The sequence below is a fragment of the Lactuca saligna genome, chromosome 6 (assembly GCF_052625555.1).
Source record: "Lactuca saligna cultivar CGN05327 chromosome 6, ASM5262555v1, whole genome shotgun sequence".
NCBI lineage: Eukaryota > Viridiplantae > Streptophyta > Magnoliopsida > Asterales > Asteraceae > Lactuca > Lactuca saligna.
The window spans coordinates 138234470-138254443 of NC_136422.1; the positions used below are offsets into that span (position 1 = coordinate 138234470).

The 19974-nt window shown below is 35.0% G+C and overlaps 1 protein-coding gene and 1 non-coding gene across 2 annotated transcripts; both read right to left on the reverse strand.

The window, feature by feature from the left end:
- Positions 1–369: 369 nt before the first annotated feature.
- On the reverse strand, positions 370–442 carry TRNAA-CGC (transfer RNA alanine (anticodon CGC)). Its single transcript has one exon. It is a non-coding gene; the product is annotated as a tRNA-Ala (tRNA).
- Positions 443–2132: 1690 nt separating this feature from the next.
- Positions 2133–4255, reverse strand: LOC145002239 (uncharacterized). The gene is made up of 6 exons (XM_078961545.1): positions 3924–4255; positions 3332–3398; positions 3176–3240; positions 3006–3095; positions 2799–2932; positions 2133–2688 (listed from the first exon to the last, which is right to left on the reverse strand). Exons 2-6 carry the CDS (start codon positions 3396–3398, stop codon positions 2463–2465), a joined length of 582 nt encoding a protein of 193 aa, XP_078817671.1. The 5' UTR covers positions 3924–4255; the 3' UTR covers positions 2133–2462.
- Between the last annotated feature and the right edge of the window lie 15719 nt (positions 4256–19974).

Consider the following 19974-nt stretch of genomic DNA (forward strand, 5'->3'; position numbering starts at 1 on the left):
TTGTCAAAAAGAAAATCTTATAGTTAGATTACTCAATATATATTATACTTTTTTATGGATCAACGATGAATTTTATAGTGAAAATTTATTATTTAATCATAAACAATTGAAAAACATAAGAACGTGAATCGTATAACATGTGTATTGAAAATAAGTTTGATTTTACATTAATAATGTTAAAACAATAAAAAAAAACAAATTTTGAATTCACATAAACTTACATGAATTATGCTACAAATAATCGTAATAAATATACAATAAGTTGGGTGTTTTCCAAAACATTTGTTAGACAACAGAAAGATATTAAGATATAGAATTATCCATCCATAATTTAAGATAGAGAGAAAGTTTTAAAAAAATTGAAAAAGATGGAGATGCGGGGAATCGAACCCCGTGCCTCTCGCATGCGAAGCGAGCGCTCTACCATATGAGCTACATCCCCGATTTGATTTGGTGTGTCTATATGTTTTTGTTATAATTATAATTAAGTATTCAATCTTTTTAAGATTTTTTCCCATATATTTTGTTGAGCGTCATGTCTAATTGTATCATTAAGATATAAATATAAAATGAATTTTGTGTTACGACTTACAAGTACTGATGTTTGTATGTCCTAACGATTAGTGTATATCAAATGATTAGACACATTCATTGATTCACATAGTGCCTATATAACTCACTTGAAATACTTCATTTATCCATTCTCTAAATCTAATTTTAAATAATCAGAAATCATTAGATATTGTCTAATTCAATAACTCCTCAAAAACATATATAACACCATCTTATCTTATTTTTTGATTATTCAACATCACATAAATATACAACCATTTTGGAATGCGTGAATAATAATTGGGTAAATGTCACAAAAAACATTTTTTTTACACAGAAATTCGATTTTGACACCGTGTTTTTTTTGTGTCAATTTTGACACCGTGTTTTCCAATTTGTTACAATTCTGACCACTTGATCGGTTAACCAGGTTACATGCTGATGTGTCATGATGACGTGTCAGTTTTGATGACGTGACATGCTGACATGATATGCTGACGTATCAAAATTGATTTTTTTACCACAAAAAACACTAAGTTTTCACTTTTTTCGATTTTGACACTAAGTTTAATTTTTTATTTCGATTTTGACACTATTTTTTTTCCAATCAAACATCATTTATCAAATTTTGTTCAATTTTGTCTATTTTACATTTGAAACCGTATAAATATATTTTTTTATTATATTTTAAACCGTATAAACATATTTTTTTCATTTAAAAATCACATATTTATTTAAATACAAGGTGTTTTTTTTCTTACATTCAAAACATTAGTTATATCATGAGAATCAAACTAACCATAAGCTTCTAATAAGATGTAAAAATTTGATGGGTTATAAACATGATATTTAAGTTTCGATCGACTACACGCCTCCAAACCTCCAAACACATTTTAAAGTTGCATATTTAATATAAAATATAATTTTTATATAACTAATACATATTTATATATAAAAATATGGTTTGAGTGTAAAAAATGCATTTATATGGTTTTTAAATGAAATATATATATATATATATATATATATATATATATATTTATACGGTTTAAGTGTATTAAAAATTATTTATACGGTTTCAAATAGAAAATTGTCAACATTGAATAAAATTGGAAAAAATGATGTTCGATTTGGAACAAAAAAATATAGTGTCAAAGTTGAAAGAAAAAATTAAATTTAGTGTCAAAATCGAAAAAAAATGAAAACTTAGTGTTTTTTGTGAGAAAAAAATTCAATTTTAACACGTCAGCATATAATGTCAGCATGTAACGTCATCAAAACTGACACGTCATGTCACGTCAGCATGTAACCTGGTTAACCGGTCAAATGATCAGAATTGTAACAAATTGGAAAACACAGTATCAAAATTAACACAAAGAAAAACACGATATCAAAATCAAATTTCTGTATAAAAAAAATGTTTTTTGTATCATTTACCCTAATAATTTTATCATTTAGTTATCTGTCTGGTTTTCATCATAACTTCAATTACATTATATGATTTTTCAGTTATTTTACTAGTTCATATAAATCCAAATATAGTTGGTACCGATTCATTTTTATTTACTCAACGACATAAATTTCTCCATTCAATACATATTAAGCACGATATATTTTTGCGTATCAAAATTTGTTTTTCACATCCTTACAAACCATGTTTCTTGTAGATCAAAATTCAATACAACTATCAAATCCACATTCGTTAACATTCTACACAAACATAACCAAAATACCCAAAACATGACACTAGCCCAATACAAAATCCGGTGTACGCATTTTAATACTTCTATATATACATCAACATTCAAGACTCTTTTTTTTTTTTTCCGAATAAAGCATGACGTGGCAATATTTTGAAGAAATAGAAAATGAAAAAGAGTATTATTATTATTATTATTATTATTATTATTCTAGTAGTTATATGATCTAGTCCACGGGGGTGTTGGCCTTTGAACACCTCCACCTGTTCTTCTTCTTGTGTTTGTGTTATTGTTTTGAGATAAAACCTTCATCCTTTGTTCCTTCATGTTTGCAAATAAGGAATCCAATGTCTGAGGCCTTTGTTTTTGCTTTTGATTTGACAACTTATTCACTTGCTTTTGATTTGCAACACCCCTATTCTGTACACTAGTCACCCTGCATATCAAACCAAATTAACAACATTTATAATCAGATTATTGCAGCAATAAGAGATGAAGTAGAACTAAGTTGTTATTAAAGAAAAAAAAAACAAACAAACAACTTGCCTTGGTTTATATGAAGTCATTGGTTGATTCCTCATTATGAAGTTTCTACTGCGAATAGGAGCTTTTCTAGCAGCATCAACTGCTAGAGGGAATTGGTTACCCTGAAAGCTAGATCTCCTCTGAGAAAGAACACCCTGATAATCATAAACAAAAAGGATCAATCATCATGGACAAAATATGTTATGAGTTTTATGACATGACAAACACCTGTCTAAGGGAGGATCTTGTGTCCATATAGTGGTGTAGCTTCATTGATTTATCTTGAACATTATTGTTTGTAAGCTTATGATTCTTGTTCTGCATCAAATCAAATAACAATCATAAAACAAAACAATAAATATAAAATAAAGGAGAAATCTGAAAGAGGAGACTCTTACAGGAATTCTTTGTTTCTTGGTTTTATTGGTGGAGGATCCAGTCTTGGACATTTTAATGATGTCATCTAGCAGAAAGAACAGACACATTGAGTTTAGTTTAATACAATAACATGCAGCTGCAAGGTAAAGATATTGGTGTGCTGATTCTATTTCTACCTAATGACATGTCCATTTTCTTCTCTGTCATTGCTATTGCAGCCGTTGTAAGGGGCTTTGTAGCCATCTGCAGAAATTCCATCAGACATTTAATCTTTGATAAATTAAGACCAAAACTTATGTGTACATCTTCTAGCTTATATCTCTTTCAAATCCCCTTTATGAAAGACATCATTTAAATGCCGATAAGCCCATGGTTCAGAATCAACAAATCGACATGCTTTTTTGCAAAAATGGGGAACAACTCGAACCAAAGATAAACGCTTGTTGGCATAAGACTAGTACATCTTCTCAAATTCGATGTCAAATTTATTAAGGATTAGTGTTCTCGTGTACTGTTACTTGTCAGATAGAGAGAGCACACGAACTAATGCTATCAAGCCAAAACAAATTAAAACCCAAATTTACACAAATAAACCGTTCAAGTTCAATCAATTCACCGCAAAACCTTTCTTTTCTCAATAAAAAAAGTCACAAAAATGTAAACCACGCCAAAACAGTTCCCAGACAGCAGTACGAAAACCGCATATCATCCATACAAACACACCGAAACAGATTTATACCAGAACCACAAAGAGCTAACGATTGTTACCTAATTCGATGGGGGAATTTGACGGAGGTGCGTTTGATTGCAGATTGTGATTCCCGTTTCGATTTCCGGCGACTTTGGAAACGATGAAACGACGAAGGGAAGGTTTTTAGGGTTTTTGAGAAACCTTTGCGAGGAAGCGATGATCATATGATGAAAGAGAGAGCCGCGTATAATAATTGGGGGGACGATTGACGGACGTGAAATCAAATTAAACCGTCAGGTTAAATTCGGAGCTTCACTTTCAAGTCCGCCCACGTGAACACTTCAGCAGTTCTTCTTCAAGTTGATATCTAAAAAAGAGTTGAACTACAAAAATGGTCAAAGTGGTTCCAAGGAAATACTGTAATATCGAATTTTGTTGCAAGTGATTCCAAGTTCATCTGGTTTTATTTTGATTTATATGAAACATATTTAAAAATAAAAGATCTTTGTAACTTTCTTTTTTCTTTTTTATATTTCATAGTCTTTGTTGTTGATGATTCAAAAGGTATTTTAAAGTAGTCATATAAAAATAAAAATAATAATTATATTTGGTTTTATAATTATTTAGTATTTATATATATTTATTAATTTAATTAAATTTCAAAAACGAATAATACTTTACAATTTAACTATTTTACCATTTAAGTCGGTCACCAATAAAATATAAAGTTTTTTTTTAAAGGATAATGACTTAAAATTGTAATATATTATTGATTTTTACACATTTGGTCAATGAGTTTTTTTTGTTCATATTTACCTCTTCAACTTGTTAAACTGTACACATTCATTCTTTATGACCAGTTACTCTAGGTTAGCCGGTAAAAATGACTTAATATGATAATATATTTCTCACTTTGTACACATGTAGCCCTTAATATTTTTGTACACGTTTAGTCCTTAATATTTTTGTACACATTTAGTTCTTAATATATATTTTTTTTCAAAATAAGTCATTTTTGTTTTTGTACTAATTTAATATTTATAAATGATTTTTTTAGGGTTTTCTCACAACATCTTACGTAGGACAATCATTGATGAAGTATGTGGGGTTGTTGATTTTTATGTGTAACGTCTCATTTTCACACCAAAAAATTTTCATTTTTAAATAAGGCATAACTCCCTAATTATAAATCCATTATTAAGAAAAAAACCTTTATTCAAAATAAAGTTATCGAAAATCAGAGTAATATAAGTAGCATGGAATCCTCAATACTGTTAATGAGTATGTACAGTCCTGCTTTCACCTTTCCACGATAAACGATAGAACTTGAAAACATAAACAACTAGGTAAGCACAAAACTTAGTGAGTTTCCCCCAAAATACCCCATACAACAAACGTATTATCATGCATAACGAGCTCACACTCATCAAATTGGAGTACCTTGGCCCAATCAGTAATCGGACTGGAATGCCAACATGCAACGGGTTCAATCAATCATCGGACTTAAATACACGGGACCTAACCGCTCTTCTCGAGTTTCCGTGCCTACGGTTTGCTGCCGGCCCGCACCAGGTATCTTAGCCTACAATACACAGCAGGACCGCCTCAACCTATCCCATTACCATATGGATATCTCACGTAAGATGTCGTGAGAAAAACCTAAATAAATCATTCATAAATATTGAATGAGTACAAAAAACAAAAATGTATTATTTTGCAATATATATATATATATATATATATATATATATATATATATATATATATATATATATATATATATATATATATATATATATAAAGACTAAATGTGTACAAAAATATTAAAAACTAAATGTGTACAAAGTGAGAAATATATTACCCTATTAAGATATGTTTACCGGCTAATCTGGAGTAGCCGGTCATAAAAACTAAGGTGTTGTTTGTTTTTTCTGAGGCAAAATGTCTGCAGTCTGCGGACCACATCTATAGACCTCTGCAGTAGAAGAGGTGGACCAAACGTCTGCAGTCTGAAAAAAGAAGACTGTTTGTTTTTTTAACATCTGCGGACTATTAAAATAAACTAAAATCTAAATAAACTGATTTTTTAAAACTTCAAAGCGAATTTTTTATATATTTTTACGACTTTCTTATAAATATATAACGAATCTAGATCAACTTTTATGTATTATTATATAAAAAATAAAAATAAAAATGGTATTAATTCATATACATATTTGATAAAAACCAACAACTTTGATTGTAAAGTTATAACTAAACATTATAATTAGTGATCAAAGAATATGATACATAAATAGATGGAAATAAACTTCGATTTTTTCACATAAATCTATTAAAAACGTACGATAAATATTTTATCGATAAATTGATGATACTCTATTAAATAAAGTTTTACAAAATTTTGGCAAAAAAATATAAGAATATATTATGATTTTTTTTTCATATTTATATAAACAACTTCAACGACTATTATTATAATAAATTTTTATTTATAAATTTGTTAAAAATATCATGTTTGTATCGTCAAATGTTTTTTTTTAAGTTTTGTAATTTTTTTTTTCATATTGTTTATCATTAATAAAGTTGGAAAAAATATAAATTAAAAAAAAAACTTAAAAAAAATAAAGATATATATGTTTTTTTAAGCTAGAAGATGTCTGAAGATGTTAGAAGACTCTGGTCCACATCTGCGCCAAGAAGAGGGCGCGCAGACATTTTTAGGTCTGCAGTCTTCAAAAAAACAAACAGTCTGTGAAGACTAATGTCTGCGCGTGGTCTGCGCGGCGCAGACAGAAGACATCTCGCAGATCTGCAGACAAAAAACAAACACTACCTAAATATGTACAATTTAACAAGTTGAAGTGGTAAATATGGACGAAAAAAAAAAAAAAAAAAAAACTCAACGACCAAATGTATACAAATCGAAAAATATATTACCATTTTTAAGTCACTATCCCTTTTTTAATCATATATAATCAAAATAAAAGGAAATTTTTAAAACATAATTTTCAATTTTTTTTAATATTATCTTAATATCTTAGAGTATCACTAATGAAATATTTTTTTATAGCTTATTACTATATATTTAGTTTTTTTGGCAACTTAAAGGATGTTTGGGATTACTTTTTGAACTTAAAAGTTTTTTTTTTGTAAAAGTTTTTTTGAGTTTAGCTTTTGAGAAGATAAAAGTTAAAAATTGTTTTTAAAAAGTGTTTGAGTTGTATTTTTTGACTTTTGAATATAATTTAGCTTTAAAATGCTAAAAGTCACAAAAAGTCACATTTTCCTAACTTTTGAAACCCATATTTTTCTTCTTTGTAGAAGTGCCACTTTCCTCCTTTAAGATAATTAACCTTTCAGTTTGTTCACATTTAGGTAACTATCATTTTTTGTACAAATCTAGGTAACAAACTTGTTGTAAGTGTTCACATATGACCATTATGACCTATTGTAGCAGGTTACATCCGGCTACAACAGGTCATAATGGTCATATGTGAACAGTTTCAACAAGTTTGTTACTTAGATATGTACAAAAAAAAAAATAGTTGTCCAAATATGAACAAAACGAAAAGTAAGAGTAAATTATACGAATGCTCCCTATGGTTTGGGGGAATTTATGCGTTTGGTACCTAACTTATTTTTTTTAACTCGGATGGTCCCTACTATTTATTTTTTTTTGCGCATTTGGTCCCCGTCTTACCTAAAAATACTATCGTGCCATTATTAATTTATTTTTTAATTAATTTTCTTATTTATGTATTTATTTTTTTATATTTAAAAAATTAATTAACCCCAAATATTTGTATCTCCACATATTTCTTATGCTTATTTAATACTTTAATCATGAGAAATATGAACTAGAATCATAAATATAAGATAAATGACAATCAAGCATTAATTCTTCAAGACCCACAAATATTCAATGGTTTTAGCCAAAGTTAACCAAAATAAAGAAATCAGTCACTCATGGTAACAAGATAACTATCACAAATGAAACATCCCAAAAATACAAACCAAAAATTTCATTTTTATAAATAATATAAAAACCATAATCATTCATAATCTATAAGAAAACCAAGTGTCGTGTATCTCAAATCTCATAATAAGTATGGTGACAAAACATGTGACAAAATATCAGAGTCTCAATCAATCCCAGGCTGAATGTGGTGGTGTGTGTGTGCCATACGATCATCTCGAGCTCTTCCCCTTACTAGTGGAAGTACCTGAAACCAAAACTGAAAACTGTAAGCACGAAACCTAGTGAGTTTTCCCAAACTACCACATACCATACAATAACTGAATAAACACATATTGGACCCCGCCCGGTATCGGACCGAGGTTCGGCATAATTTGGGCCCCGCCTATACATCGGGCCCCACCATGCATCAAACCAAAGTCAGGAACACATAACGTAACATGCATGAATCATAGAGACATCAAGCATACATAACTACTTTTAAGGATCGCCTCAGAATACTACATAATCAGGCCGACATTGGTGCCTTAGACACGTTCCTACTAAATGGAAACTCACCTTGTATGACTGACTGCTGAAAAGTTGGGTGAGGGATCCTGTCTGCTGTTCCGACGACTCTCCGGCTATAAATTTCATAAGGACGCTTAGTCAAAAACTGATAACTATTCTTAGAGTAAAATGACTATTTTACCTTTAGTCAAAGTCAACGTCCTGGTCAAAGTCAAACCTCTAGGTTGACCAAACTCGCTGAGTCAGCTTTGTGACTCGCCGAGTTCTAGAACTAAGAACCCTAAAATCGCGATTCGACTCGCCGAGTCACCCCCTGACTCGTCGAGTTCCCTAATTGCTAGACATAGCGATTTGTCGAACTGATTCGTCGGGCCGTCCTCAGACTCATCGAGTCCTGGCACAAACAGATATGGGACCAGATCCTCCTACTCGCCGAGTTCCTTAATCGACTTGCGGATTCCTATGAACATCATCGGGGTCTCTTCATCGGACTCGCTGAGTTCCTTTATAAACTCGCCGAGTCCCTTGTAGATATAACCTAGTTAATTTGTTTCACACTTCTACAGCTCCAAAATACAGATCTAGGTCGTTTCCAAGGTCCATTTCTATAAAGTTGGAGACTTGATGGCTTTGCACAGCTCAAATTGACCCAAGCTCAAGTTATAACAATCTACTTCCATGAATATAACCATGGCTTGGATGAAAACGGATTCAAGACTCCTTTTATGACTCTAGAGACTAAATACTATAGGAAAAAGGGATTTCTTTGCATAGAACCCATGGAAACCAACTTATCCTTCTTAAAAAGGGCAAAAGACGCATAAGTCAACATACAAAGAGATCTAAGCTATGGGTAGTCAAGCAAGGAGCTTTTTACCTCAAAAGGTTGTCAAAGATGGATTTGTTTCTGGATCTTGATCTTCTTCCACAACTTGCTAGCTCCAAGCTCTACCAAATATCTTTAAAACACATAAACTCACTCAAAACTCAAGGGTGAAGCTCTCAATCGAAATTAGGGTCTCTAGAGGATAGAGAAGCTGGTATGGGAGGCCCAATGTGGGGGGGGGGGGTGTTAAGTGGTTTAAATAGGGTGCAAATCCCCGAAAATAGGGTTTCCTCCAGGCAGACCTACTCGTCGAGTAGACTCTTTAAACCCCGCGTCCATTCTGGCATCTACTCGACGAGTTAGGTATACCAACTCGCCGAGTAGCTCAAACTAAATACTTGAATAATTTAAATAATTGTGTACCGAGAACGAGGCGTACAGCAATGGTGTTTTTGCATCAAGAAACTAACAATTACTTAGAAATATGAGAAGAATGTGTATCAAGCTCTCAAAAATCGCCACCAATTCTCTCTAATGGTGGAAATTCGAAGTATGAGCTGCTAGACCTAACCCCAAGGTAAATGATTAGCAAAATGACCAAAATGCCCCAAAGTGTACAGTTGCGCGGGTACCCTCGCAAGTGTTGCGCGATTGAGACTCCACCCTCGCAAATGTTGTTGGAATGCTATTGGCTCTTTTTTTCTCCACTACACCATCCAACTACTCAAGATTCCCTTGGTCCCCTCCACATCTCACATGATTCAAATTTGGTCAATCATCTTCAAGCTTCAAATGTGGATAGTCCAAGCCCAAAATAAGAATCCATGACCAATCTTCATAAGCCCACTTTATCCAAGTCTTCAACTTTTTAAGCCCAAATCTCTTTGATGGATCCGTAAAGCCCAATGACGCCTTTAAAGCCCACAAAGCCCATCTCCAAGCTAATCCACTACCGCAACGAGCTCCAAAACCCTGCAAAATACCTTAGGCAAAATAGAAAGTATCTGAAACGATCCATGATAAAGAAAATAAAGAATATACAATGCAATACTAATAAAAGGGGCTAAAAGTTCTAAAATAAAATATAAAAAAGAAGACAATAAAATAAACTATCAAATCCATCAAGGTGGACAGTTTTGGGAGGCTTTGCAGGGTTTCCAGAAGCCTCTTGGATGATAATAAGGAAATGATTTGAATTGAGATTAAATATATTATTTAACCATTCAAATATTGTTTTGTACCTAAGTTAATTAAGCTAAAAATAGGACCCCTTGGGACATCAAATTCATTCATACTCTTCCAAGAAGGATACATTGGCCGAAAATATACTCTATTCTCTTGTCTTCTTGTTCTAGGGTTTAGGTGTGAGCCATTAAAGGCACCATCATTTTGGTGCTAATCTTTCAAAGATCTACACTACAAGGAGATTGAAGTGATTTGTTTACAACAACAAATCAAAAGGTATGTAACTTTATACTTGGTAATTTTGAATTACACTAGGGTTATGCTAGTTTTAGTTGTTCATTGTATGTTGCTATCAAAGTGTATGATATAGATCTTTTATAGAGTGCATGTACTCGGTTAATTGTTAATTGTTTTCCGCATTGTACAATTTTGTTTCCTATAAAACCCATCAGTATATGGGCATGAGAAATAAAATATCATAAGATTAATGTAAGATAATACAATCTATTAGACAAAAAATTTATAAAAATGTTTCATTTTTAGAAGAAAAACTTTTATTTTCAAAATTGATATTCTTTTTCAGACAAAGAAAATATCATAAGATTAATGTAATATAATACAATATGTTAGAAAAAAATACTAAGATAATAAGATAATATTAAAAAAATAAATATTTAAAAAAATATTTATATTTCGATCATATATGCAAAAAAGTCATCATACTCGGTTGGTGACTTGCTTACCAGGTAAAATGATCAAATTACAAACAATTGTTGGTTTTTGGATTTAATTGAACAAAAAATATAAGAAGTAAATTGATTATGAGGTCAAAATATAAGACTTTTCCTGGAGATTTCACTATAATATCTTATGTGTATGAACACAATTGAAATATCATGCATCCAAACAAACTGTGTGTTTTTCCTTCATGATATGATTACTAATTTGCCGTTGTTAGTTACGACGATGTGAACAATGTTAGTGTATACGACTTGTGTTAGTTTATGTATTTATTTGTATTGGGCTTTAGTGTAGTTTGTATATCCAATCCATTATTATCTTTGCTCTAAGTTCATACATGTTGTATACTTACTGATGTGCGCTTTTCATTTAGAGAATAAGAAAGATGACTCTTAACATGGTATCAACCTATTAATTCTCTCATCTAGAATCATTTTCCTCCCCACTATAACGCTTGGTCCAGATATGAATTGTGACATCCCCATTTTCACGGCCAGAAAAGACCGATTTTGTTTATGCTTTATAAAAATCAGAGTTCTTCTTTTAATAAAAATGTTGCGGAATTTGTTCCCAGAAAAACATGATAAATACGTTATTAAAACATTTTCGAAAAAACATATTTATTCGTTTCAAAACGTTTGGGATGTCATCGTTAATACAGAAACATAAGCATAAACAGGACTTACATTTATTTACACTAGTGATCTATATCTCTTTAAATCTCTCAGTTTAATGTAACTTCATATCAACACATGTGATATAAATAAACTGAGTGGGTCAGGTTGGAAAACCTGGTGAGTACATAGGGTTTTCAACCCACAATAATATAATTATTATGTTTAAACAATCAAACAATCAACCCAATTACCCATCCCCATTATCTTCTTTATTCTCAAGGATCTACCCTAAGAATCAGCTATTTCTCATTCATTCATTCCTAAGGATCATCCTAAGGAAATAACATGAAGTCCATTGTTGCCAATGACACATTGGTCAAGCGCAACTGCTAATCTGGTCACTCAGGCGCAGCTGCCAAAATTGGGACATTTTCTATGAGTCGCTTCTGCCGGTATTGACCTTTAAACGCTACTATCATGGTCATAAGGATCCATATTAGGCGCAGCTACCGATACTGTCCTTAGTGCACAGCTGCTAGGACGTTTACCGTAGATCTAGATCATCTACGGGTTGTGGCGCAGCTGCCAGTGCTCATTTATAGGGTACTAGGTCCACTGCTGCCAATGTATACCTATAGGGCACTAGGTCCATACTACTAATGTTCCTCTATTTCAGCTTTTATCCGTCATCATTCATCTATCTATGTTTTACCCAACATATTTTGTAGATATAAAATATTTTATACAGCTTACATCATTTAAAACATGTATAAAAATCTTTCATCAGTATAGACAGCAAGTATTCAGACAATATGCACACATGGCACATAATTTATATTAAAATACTTCATATCTATGTGTAAGATGAAAAGGACTATGCAGTCACTTGAGTAGGTGGTGACTCAGCACTCTGATAGCGCTTCGATACTCTCAAAATGATATTCCTTCGATAAAACCTAGTACCAATACTACTAGGGTTTAGTCTAACGATAACCGCGACAAATTAATTAGTCTAACTATTATTATTATTATTATATAAGCGTTAATAACACTCAATATAACTCATAATAATAGCCCAAATAATTATTTTAAGGACCTAATAACATTCCTATAATTATTTGAAAGCTATATTAAAAATTGCGTAACTGTAGCACACTTACAACGAATTTTATCGAAAAACCAGAACTTAATTGGAGCAGCGTTTTGAAACCGAAAGACACTTTTACTCGGGACTCCGGGAGCCTCGGGGCTTCCTTAGGGTGCTAGGGGTTCACCTAGACTTTAGGGAGGGTTAAAACCCTTAGAGAGAGAAAGTAGTGAGAGAAAGTGTGGAGAAAGGTGTGAGATTTCCGAGAACCTTCGCTCCCTTTTATAGGCCGCAGCCTCGGAAGTACGCTGGGCGTCCAGCAGCGCTACGCGGGGCGTAGCTCGGATGTGGTTGCCAGCTTGCACCAGCTCGCTTGCACTCGGACTCGGAAGGATAAGACTGGAGGTACGCGGGGCGTACCGGACCTCGTACGCAGGGTGTAATGCGAAGGGAGGCGTGTCCGAATCCGAAGCATCCTTTGATCAGCGATGGACGGCCCACAACGCGCCACATCATCAACTTCGCAATCAGCTTCGCAAATTCAAGTTACAACTTCAAAAATTCATAACTTTAGCGTACGATCTCCGTTTTCGATGTTCTTTATATCCACACAAAGGTGGGAACGTAATCTACAACTTTCGTTTAGACTCCATCGGCTAATTTTGAATCGATTTTAAATTTTATATTATTAACAGACCGGGACAGGATTGATCCGTTAAATTCTCATAACTTCTTCATCCGATGTCCTTTTTTGCCCATCTTTTTCTCGTTACGCCACTATTATCAAGATATACGATTCTCGTTTAGGTCGTGTCAGCTAAAAACCGCTCGATCTAATATTCGAATTTGGGGTTGTACAATGTTAATCCGAAACTTCGAAAAATCATAACTTCTTCATACGAAGTCAGATTTGGGCGTTGTTTTTATTGATGTTCTTAGTTTAACATATTCTACAACTTTCGTTTAGATCGCTAAGACTAAATCTCGCTCTATCGTAAAGTCACTATTTACGCTTCCCGGTATCGTTACCGGTTCCGTCGCGAAACTTCAACGGGTCATAACTTCTTCGTTATAACTCGGATTTCGGCATTCTTTATATGTACGAAAACCTTGAGACATATTCTACAACTTGGTTAAGATTATTCATTCTAAATAATATTTTGTCGAAAAGTCGTTTTCGACCTCTATTGCCTCTAAATTAACTAGCCCGGATCTACGGGCGTTACAATTATCTCCACCTTAGGATGATTACGTCCCGGAATCATCAACGAAACAGGGCGTGTATAATGACTCTATACGTCATTTATTCATCCTAGGTAATATTTTATAACTTCCATATTCCTTCAAGTCTATCTCTTAGACTCATTGACTGTAAGCAGTACTTAATCGTGCACCTGCTCTCTACCTCAGGTTAGACTTCAAATTATGATCTATCATCATGTGTCGCACTTTTAGACTCAGGTTTTTTTAGAGTTAAATTCTAAAACAGACTATGCCTTCCTTCATGTTCTAATGTGATATAATCACACCTTAACATGTAGCATTTCTAGCTACCAACTTCTTTAACAACGAGCGCGACACTTCTATTGATTGCTTTGATTTCAATTGTTTGGTTTAAGTCGGACGCTACATCAAACTTGGTTCTCTGAACCACGTAACCTACTCATCATAGTCGGACTCAATGTTATATGACCACTAGGGTCGGGATAACAACAATCTTTTTAGTCATTACCGAAACAATGGTAACGACATACTTGAATAAAACGAAATCAATTACTAGCTTCTTGGTAACCTTGTGACTTTCCCTGATCCAAGTGTGAGTCCTATGCTTCCGGTAGTATAGGCCTCTACTGCCATTCACACCTACTCATACTCGTCCCAAGTATTGTCCCGCAGTTTCCCAAGTCACCATGCAACAAATCACACAATCATTCAACACATCAGATAACAAAACGAAGGTTTTATTTTATTACTTGAAACGATTACATGGGTGTTCAAGTTCACCCTAGATTATGCCTCTAATAGGCTACATCATGTGACACTATCTATATGGCTTCTTCATAACTCGATCTCTATATATCCATCCTTACTCCTGATTCCTTGCATCGTCAGCTGCTTTGTCGAGGATCATTTGAAATGCTCTTGCCTTTGGTTTTGGCGACACATTTGGCTTTGTAGCCCCTTTTCTGTTTGGGAAATCTTGCTTGAAGTGCCCTTCCTCGTTACATTCGTAACACACCCTTTTGTTGAATTTACACCCGTTGGCATAATGCCCATGCTTCCCACACTTGAAACAAGTCACCTCCTCACCGCATTTTCCAGAGTGTTTCTTTTTGCACTTCTCGCACCATCTTTCTTCACTCCCTCCTCCTCTAAACTTCATTGTACTGGACTTGCTTTTCTCATCGGGCTTCGCAGACCCCTCAAACTTTCTCTTTTCGCCAACCTCGATCTTGTTGACGGCTCTTCCCTTGATCATCTCCTCAACCGACTTGGCAGCCCAGATAGCTGTCTCCAAGGTAGGTGCTTGACGCACTGGCACCACGTACTCCCATGGAAGTCCTTTTACATACTTGTCAACTTTCGTCAGCTCATCCGGAACAAGACGTAATGCGAACTCCATCTTCTTTGTGAAGTTGTTGGTGTATTCATCAATAGACATGCTTCCTTTCTTCAAGGTAAGGAATTGGTTTTCTAGCTCGAGCAAATTTTGGGCTGAGCAGTACCTACGTTTGAATTGCACCAGAAATTCTGCCCATGTCAGTTGCAGGGGCTCATTGGGGCTCAGAGTCTTTCCCAAGGTATTCCACTAACGTACAGCGCCTCCTCGAAACTGACGCACTACAAATGTCGTATGTTGTTTTCCCATGCAACTGCACGTCATGAAAGCTAATTCCATCTCCGAGATCCAATCCATGAACCCGATCAGATCCTCCTTTCCAGTGAAAGTCGATGGCTTGCAAGTCAGAAAATCCTTGTACTTGCATCCATTCCTCTTGACCTCGTCATCGTGGTTGTTTTGTCGAACTATTGGTGGGTTGACTTGACCAACAGTCCCACTGTAGTTCTCCTCCTCAGTCTGCCCTTCATTCAACTCGGGCCGTTCGATCTGGATAGTCGCTTCCTCTCGATTTTGCTGGAGCAAACGTCTGGTTTCCTCCATTTGATGATCCAACATCGCCTGGATCATTGCTTGCACTCCGGCCATCGTTATTGGCTCAGCAGCGGCTACCACAACCGGTATTTGCTCAATCACTGGGGGCTGGTTTCGGTTCCCATTTGCATTCACGTTTCCGCTACGGGTTCTTTCCATCTTGATCTATACACCGAATAAGGTGAATCTAGACCTTTACTTAGGATTGACGGTTAAATATCCTTATCACTCCGAAACATTTATATGCTAGTTCTAATATCGTAGTTAAACGCTTAGATTCCTAAACACATAAGGTTTCCAGATCCGGTCAGCAACAGACCATAGATACGAACAAATAAGAGCATATCATGCACAAGTATTTAGCACATAAAAGCATTTTAGGCCCAATTCCTAAAATAAACTAGTGCTCACACCTCACAATCATCGCTTAACATTCTAAGTTTAAGTCTAGAAATAAATCCATATTCCTAGTTCGCTTAAACTAATGCTCTGATACCAACTGTGACATCCCCATTTTCACGGCCAGAAAAGACCGATTTTGTTTATGCTTTATAAAAATTAGAGTTCTTCTTTTAATAAAAATGTTGCGGAATTTGTTCCCAGAAAAACATGATAAATACGTTATTAAAACATTTTCGAAGAAACATATTTATTCGTTTCAAAACGTTTGGGATGTCATCGTTAATACAGAAACATAAGCATAAACAGAACTTACATTTATTTACACTAGTGATCTATATCTCTTTAAATCTCTCAGTGTAATTTGACTTCATATCAACACCTGTGATATAAATAAACTGAGTGGGTCAGGTTGGGAAACCTGGTGAGTACATAGGGTTTTCAACCCACAATAATATAATTATTATGTTTAAACAATCAAACAATCAACCCAATTACCCATCCCCATTATCTTCTTTATTCTCAAGGATCTACCCTAAGAATCAGCTATTTCTCATTCATTCATTCCTAAGGATCATCCTAAGGAAATAACATGAAGTCCATTGTTGCCAATGACACATTCGTCAAGCGCAGCTGCTAATCTGGTCACTTAGGCGCAACTGCCAAAATTGGGACATTTTCTATGAGTCGCTTCTGTCGGTATTGACCTTTAAATGCTATTGTCATGGTCATAAGGCTCCATATTAGGCGCATCTACCGATACTGTCCTTAGTGCGCAGCTGCTAGGACGTTTACCTAGATCTAGATCATCTACGGGTTGTGGCGCAGCTGCCAGTGCTCATCTATAGGGTACTAGGTCCACTGCTGCCAATGTATACCTATAGGGCACTAGGTCCATAGTACTAATGTTCCTCTATTTCAGCTTTTATCCCTCATCATTCATCTACCCATATTTTACCCAACATATTTTGTAGATATAAAATATTTTATACAGCTTACATCATTTAAAACATGTATAAAAATCTTTCATCAGCATAGACAGCAAGTATTCAGACAATATGCACACATAGCACATAATTTATATTAAAATACTTCATATCTATGTGTAAGATGAAAAGGACTATGCACTCACTTGAGTAGGTGGTGACTCAGCACCCTGACAGCGCTTCGATACTCTCAAAACGATATTCCTTCGATAAAACCTAGTACCAATACTACTAGGGTTTAGTCTAACGATAACCGCGACAAATTAATTAGTCTGACTATTATTATTATTATTATTATTATTATTATTATTATTATTATTATTATTATTATTATTATTATTACTATTATTATTATATAAGCGTTAATAACACTCAATATAACTCATAATAATAGCCCAAATAATTATTTTAAGGACCTAATAACATTCCTATAATTATTTGAAAGCTATATTAAAAATTGCATAACTGTAGCACACTTACAACGAATTTTATCGAAAAACCGGAACTTAATTGGAGTAGTGTTTCGAAACCGAAAGACACTTTTACTCGGGACTCCGGAGCCTCGGGGCTTCCTTAGGGTGCTAGGGGTTCACCTAGACTTTAGGGAGGGTTAAAACCCTTAGAGAGAGAAAGTAGTGAGAGAAAGGTGTGAGATTTCCGAGAACCTTCGCTCCCTTTTATAGGCCGCAGCCTCGGAAGTACGCTGGGCGTCCAGCAGCGCTACACGGGGCGTAGCTCGGATGTGGTTGCCAGCTTGCACCAGCTGGCTCGCACTCGGACTCGGAAGGATAAGACCGGAGGTACGTGGGGCGTACCGGACCTCGTACGCAGGGCGTAATGCGAAGGGAGGCGTGTCCGAATCCGAAGCGTCCTTTGATCAGCGATGGACGGCCCACAACGCGCCACGTCATCAACTTCGCAATCAGCTTCGCAAATTCAAGTTACAACTTCAAAAATTCATAACTTTAGCATACGACCTCCGTTTTCGACGTTCTTTATATCCACACAAAGGTGGGAACGTACTCTACAACTTTCGTTTAGACTCCATCGGCTAATTTTGAATCGATTTTAAATTTTATATTATTAACAGACCGGGACAGGATTGATCCGTTAAATTCTCATAACTTCTTCATCCGATGTCCGTTTTTTCCCATCTTTTTCTCGTTATGCCACTCTTATCGAGATATACGATTCTCGTTTAGGTTGTGTCAGCTAAAAACCGCTCAATCTAATATTCGAATTTCGGGTTGTACAATGTTAATCCAAAACTTCAAAAAATCATAACTTCTTCATACGAAGTCAGATTTGGGCGTTGTTTTTATCGATGTTCTTAGTTTAACATATTCTACGACTTTTGTTTAAAACTTGGTTAAGATTATATTTTCTAAATAATCTTTTGTCGAAAATTCGTTTTCGACCTCTATTTCCTCTAAATTGACTAGCCCGGATCTACGGGCGTTACATGAATTAATTCTAATTACTCTTATATATTGGAAGAAATTCGAAGAGTTGGGAGGATCCATGTAACGTCCCAAAAATCACGAGTGAATTTTTTTTAAACATTACTAAAACCATATTTATAAAAGTCATGTCATAATTCATAACTTACATTCAGAGTATTAATTCAAAACATATTTTCATTATCAGATTAAAACATCCCAGACTGTCTAATTAATGGTGTGTGCCATGCGATCACCCCGAGCTCTTCCCTCCGCTACCGGAAGTACCTGAAACTAAAACTAAAAACTGTAAGCACTAAGCTTAGTGAGTTCCCCAACCTACCACATACCCTGCACAAACACATATAGCACATACTAGGTCACGCCCGCTATTTCGGGCCTCGCCCCTACCTCGGGCCATGCCGCTACAACGGCCTGCCGCTCCAGGCCCCGCCTGGCCTCGAGCCCCACTCGGATACAAATTTGTTTCTTTTAGGCCCCGCCTGACTCTAGGCCCCACCCACTAACCACATAATACAAAATAGCATATAACACATAACTGAACATACCCTATTGTATTCCTGTCCTAAGGCCTCGCCTGTCTTGGGCCTCGCCCCTATCCAAACTCACCGATCCTGGAACCTCGTCCAAACTCACTCCATACCTATCTCGGACCTCGCCCCTGCTCTGCTACTAATGAAATATGGAACACCATCAATACTCTGCTATTGGTGAGATACGAGAACTCGCCCACACTCACCTCCCTACCAGGCATATACATGCATCACACAGACAACAAGTATACTCTATCATGCAACCCATTCCTTGGGCACCTGTAACGCCCGTAGATTCGGGCTAGTCAATTTAGAGATAATAGGGGTCGAAATGACTTTTCGACAAAATATTATTTAGAATAAATAATTTGAACCAAGTTGTAGTATATGTCACAAGGTTTCCGTACATATAAAGAACGACGAAATCCGAGTTATAACGAAGAAGTTATGACCCGTCGAAGTTTCGCGACGGAACAGGCACGACACCGGGAAGCGTAAAAAGTGAATTTACGATAGAGCGAGATTTAGCCTTAGTGATCTAAATGAAAGTTGTAGAATATGTTAAACCGAGAAAATCCATAAAAAGAACGCCCAAATCTGACTTCGTATGAAGAAGTTATGTTTTTTCTAATGTTCGGCTTAACAGTGTACAAC

Bases quoted from the DNA above. Each gene is read 5' to 3' on its own strand.
- LOC145002239 (XM_078961545.1), bottom strand. From the start codon at position 3,398: ATGGCTACAAAGCCCCTTACAACGGCTGCAATAGCAATGACAGAGAAG. The intron at 3,241-3,331 runs GTAGAAATAGAA...TCTTTCTGCTAG, and splicing joins GAAAATGGACATGTCATTAG to ATGACATCATTAAAATGTCC. The intron at 2,933-3,005 runs GTGTTTGTCATG...TATGATTATCAG, and splicing joins CAAGATCCTCCCTTAGACAG to GGTGTTCTTTCTCAGAGGAG.